The sequence below is a fragment of the Cyprinodon variegatus genome, unplaced genomic scaffold, assembly GCF_000732505.1.
Source record: "Cyprinodon variegatus isolate N-32 unplaced genomic scaffold, C_variegatus-1.0 Scaffold1050, whole genome shotgun sequence".
Lineage (NCBI taxonomy): Eukaryota > Metazoa > Chordata > Actinopteri > Cyprinodontiformes > Cyprinodontidae > Cyprinodon > Cyprinodon variegatus.
Window position 1 is genome coordinate 217,371 of NW_015151503.1, and position 4,643 is coordinate 222,013.

Here is a 4,643-nt window from a genome sequence, read left to right on the forward strand (position 1 = left end):
AAATCTTATCCTGAGAAATAGTTCAAAATGTCCATGTCAACATTGCTTTTAAACATTAATTTTAGCACTTCTGTAAGCCTGTTCTTTATTATTATCAACAAAAGTTTAATGCATATCTAGTTAAAATCTAAAACAATCTACAATAATAAAATTCAAAAATAAAATCTTATCCTGAGAAATAGTTCAAAATGTCCATGTCAACATTGCTTTTAAACATTAATTTTAGCACTTCTTTAAGCCTCTCCTTTATTATTTAGAACAAAGGTTTAATGCAAATCTGGTTAAAATCTAAAACAATCTACAATAATAAAATTCAAAAATAAAATCTTATCCTGAGAAATAGTTCAAAATTATCCATTTCAGCGTTACTTATTCACTTTAACTTCTGAAGCCTTGAGTTCTCTGCTAACTTTATTATAAGAAGTTAATATATATAGTTAAAAACTGTCACCACAATAAAAAAAAGAAGTAAAAAATAAAACTTCAACCTAAGAAATAGCTGTTAGATAACAAACCTCACTAAATAATTTATTTAAACCTTTAAAACATTTTACTATCCATTGTCTCATCTGACATCTTTAAGGTACAGGTTGTTTTTATTTATTGTTCATGTCATTGTTAGATCTTTTTTTTTTTTTCATACGTGATCAAAAAGGAACAGAAGGAAGATACATCTTGTGTATCTTTTAAATTCTCATATCCTTAAATATGAAATAATAAATGCAAATTTTTCATGTTTCTAATAAAAAAAGGTTAAACGACCAATGAAAACACAAAAGAATAAAAGTACCTATTTTTAAAAACAGTATAAGCTAAAATATATAGAAAAATAACTCCAAAAACTGATCAGTAAAACTTGTATTGTTCAAAAAGTAGGAAAAATTTTATGTTTATGTTATATAAAAACTTACTCTTGAGTAAAATTTTCAATATATCAAGAAATATTGTGCTAAAAAGAAATTAGATTTTTTTGGTTTAAAAATAAATACTGTATTTATCCTCACTATGTTTTGTTTCATAAATGGGTGGAAAAATCAGTATAAAAGAAAATGCTTATGCAAAAAAAAAAAAAAAGAAATTGGTCTAAATGACTACTTCTATTTGATGAAACAAAACAATAAAAAATAAAACATGGAACAAATTGCCTCTAACGGGTGCGGTAGACTAACCATTTAGAAAAAAAATAAACTTAAAATTATACTTTAACATATTACAAAATTCCCTTAACTAGTGCATCATACAGCTATCCAAGATCATTTGGTTCAGGATTGGTAAAAAACATGGTATAATACATACTAAAAAAAACAATACAAAAAAGCCTAAAAGAATATTTCATTTTGTAAAATGCCTAATACATCATCAGTTGACTCATCCTATTCACCCCTCCATCCACTCTCGTTTGGATGTGACCACATATTTCCAAGTCTCCAAAATCTGTGAAAGCAGCAGATTCATTGGAAAAATTTGCTCAACATAAACAGGAACTTCTTCTTGTTTCTGATCCATGTAGAGATCCATTGCCTCTTTAACACTATGAAAAATCAGGGAAAAATAGCATTAGTATCTCAGGACACTTAAAAGACAAATACATTGATATTTTGAGCCCAAGCAAGTATTAATGTATAAATCTACTTATTGTAATTTTATATGTTTGTGGTCAAGCAAAAGTAAGACAAATTCCAACATCTAATCATATAATGAACATAAAATAAATTCAGCCGTGTTTGTTTTACCCCCAGGAAGGCTTGTAGCGATCTGTGGCATGTGGATGGCTGAGATTCAGTAGGATAAATTCATGCATTTCCAGCAGCCATTGGTGAGATTTGGAATGGGACATGAAGCCTTTAAGCTCTGTCTTGTTCTGTTCAGTCAGTGGCTCCTGGTACTCTTTTGCATATCCTGAAAAGGGATCCTACATAAACACAATAAGAAAATGTAAATTACTTAGGTCAATCATATGGTAGCGATGTAAACAAAACTACACACTGTATTGGGAAGTGACAGCCTAGTGGTTAGGGCATAGAGCTTAGAATCCTCAGGTTCTGAGTTGAAGCCCCACTCCCACAGGTTGCCACTCTGGGTCTTTGAGCAAGATGGCAGCCCACTGCTCCCCAAGGGGATAAGTTGAATGCAGAGGTAAATTTCTCTAATGTGACATCAATAAAGTTGTTTTATTATCATTATTATTATAATTATTATTGTTAAAAAAACAGGACAGGTAGTCCAGAATAGCAGAAAGTAGGTGGCACAATAGTGGAGTTCGGCTGTGTTGAATGTTGCTATGTTATATTTGGAGCCTGCATATTAAAAGGTGCAAAATAAAAATAATTTCAAATCCGCTATAATTGTTACAAGTCTGCAACTGTAATTTGCTGTGGGGTAGAGTCTGCAAATGCCAGGGACCATTTGCACTGAAATGTATGATATTGGGAGGAGTAAAGATTCAAGTCTGTAAGGGGAACAGACCTTGACTGCTGTTGCAGCTGAACAAACATAGATGGCTATAAGGTTCTCTTATATTTTGTAAAAGAGAAAAAAAAACAAAAACTTGCTGAATGATACAAATATCAATGGTGTGACAGGAGGACTGATCTGTATTTAAGTTAGTTGTACGGGTTAGGGTATGGGTTTGTAGAAAACGAACTACAAGTGTTTCACAGATTGTGAAATGACAAATGGGAGTGAAAGAATAAGAGGAGAAGGGAGTCACTGATTAATAAATAGCAGAGGCAGATATTCCAGCTGGGCTGTAACCAGATCATTTCAGCAAGCACATGGTTCTTCTGTGGCCTTATAACTCTTAAAACCAAAAATGTTGTGTAAGCATTGTCACAAATTACGCAGTGAGGGTGCCCTTATTGCAAGATAAGAAAGTCCCAAAATTCTACATGTTAAAACTGTATACAAGGGCAGAAAAACTAACTGCAGTAAATCTTAGTTGCAAAAACAGTGTGTCTAGAACAAATGCAAAAAAGTTGTTTGAAAATGTTGATAATACATTTTGATAATAATTTGGTAATATATCTAAGATGTTTGTATTTTTAAACTGCATTTTGAAGTGAAAGGTAATCAATGTTTCAGGAATGTCATAATGGTTTAGTTTGTATTACCTAATAAAAACCCATCAAAGACAAAAAAAAAAAAAAAACACACAAAAAAGTAGCATTTTGCATGGAGTGAGGTTAAAGGCTTATGTAAACTTGTCAACCAAATATTATATCATAATAGTGGTAAGTCAGCTATGACAGCATTACTAATAACATAGATTAAACAAATCCTTTTAAGTACAACAATACTATATACAGTAATTCATACAAACAAGAAGAAAAGATGAACCAAAACAATATTCTGTATTACAATGAAAGTTTGGAAACTGAAGGAGGTAGACTAAAAAGGAACAAGTAAAAAACTAACACAAACGTACAAATGTGCAAAAACTGAAACAGATTAAAGCAGAGGTCTTCAACAGGGGGTCCGTGACCCCTAGGGGGTCCGCGGAGGTACTGCATGGGGGTCGCGAAACTTTTGGATGATTCATTTTTTTTTTTTTTTATATTCCCTCTTGAATTGAAATGTCTTTAAATCCACATTAACATGAATTCAACACACTGTAGTAAACAGATAAATGGAGGCAGAAAATGTCTTTCAGTCATCAATGCACACATTCAGCGACACACGGGATCTCTTTTAAGCTGGGCACCGTTTCATTCACAACATCTGTCCCATCAACCAGGAATCAGAATCAGAAATACTTTAATAATCCCAGGGTGAAATTACTTTCCTTACATTACTCCATCTGTAATAGAGTGACTATAGGACTTGTTTGATATAACACAATTTCATACAATATATATAATTAGGGGGTCCCCGCTCCATCTTGTCATCAGTTTGGGGTTCCTTGGCCTGGAAAACGTTGAAGACCCCTGGATTAAAGGCTAAACCCAATTAATAAATAACCAAAATTAAAAAACAGGAGAATAAATTTATTCAGGAAATAAAATAGGAATCTGTATGTAATTTTGTTGTTGTTGTTGTTGTGTTTTTCTACATTAATATTTCTGATTCAGTTCTTTGAGTGTTACCTCCAGGAGTTGGTACCTTTAGGAGCTATAAGCAAAATTCCACCACAAGATGTGCTATTGAGCACTGTGCACTTGTAGAATGGCTTCAGACTGTGCCTCCTCTACCTTCTAGTAGGTTTCTTATGACTGATTATATGCTGCTTATCGTTGATAACAGCTACTTCAGCCAAGTCTAACACCTTAAGTCTCGCCTAATTTATAATTTTTAACTACTTCATTTACAGCCTACCTTCTTTTTTATATTTTTTTTATTTACAGATTTAACAAATGCACATTTAAATGACATCACCTAGAAATAAGCACATACCATTTTAAGCTGCAGCATGTTTTCAGATTTAAGGGATGAGAGAAGTTGCCACAAGGACACACAGTGTCCCAGCCTGCATTTGTTCAAAGCCTGGAGAGAACACACAGTTTATTGAAACATTTCAATTTAAGTCTAAAAATATTAAACACAAAAATTGTTCTAAATTAAATTCTATCTATCTATCTATCTATCTATCTATCTATCTATCTATCTATCTATCTATCTATCTATCTATCTATCTATCTATCTATCTA

The 4,643-nt window shown here is 32.2% G+C and overlaps 1 protein-coding gene across 1 annotated transcript in view; it reads right to left on the reverse strand.

Annotated features, from left to right (window-relative positions):
• Positions 1-1,377: 1,377 nt before the first annotated feature.
• Positions 1,378-4,643, reverse strand: part of LOC107101075 (E3 ubiquitin-protein ligase RNF213-like) — a 29,511-nt gene continuing 26,245 nt past the window's right edge. The window contains 3 exon segments of the mRNA XM_015399832.1: positions 1,378-1,531; positions 1,734-1,912; positions 4,390-4,479. Coding sequence (XP_015255318.1) covers positions 1,378-1,531; positions 1,734-1,912; positions 4,390-4,479 — 423 coding nt within the window.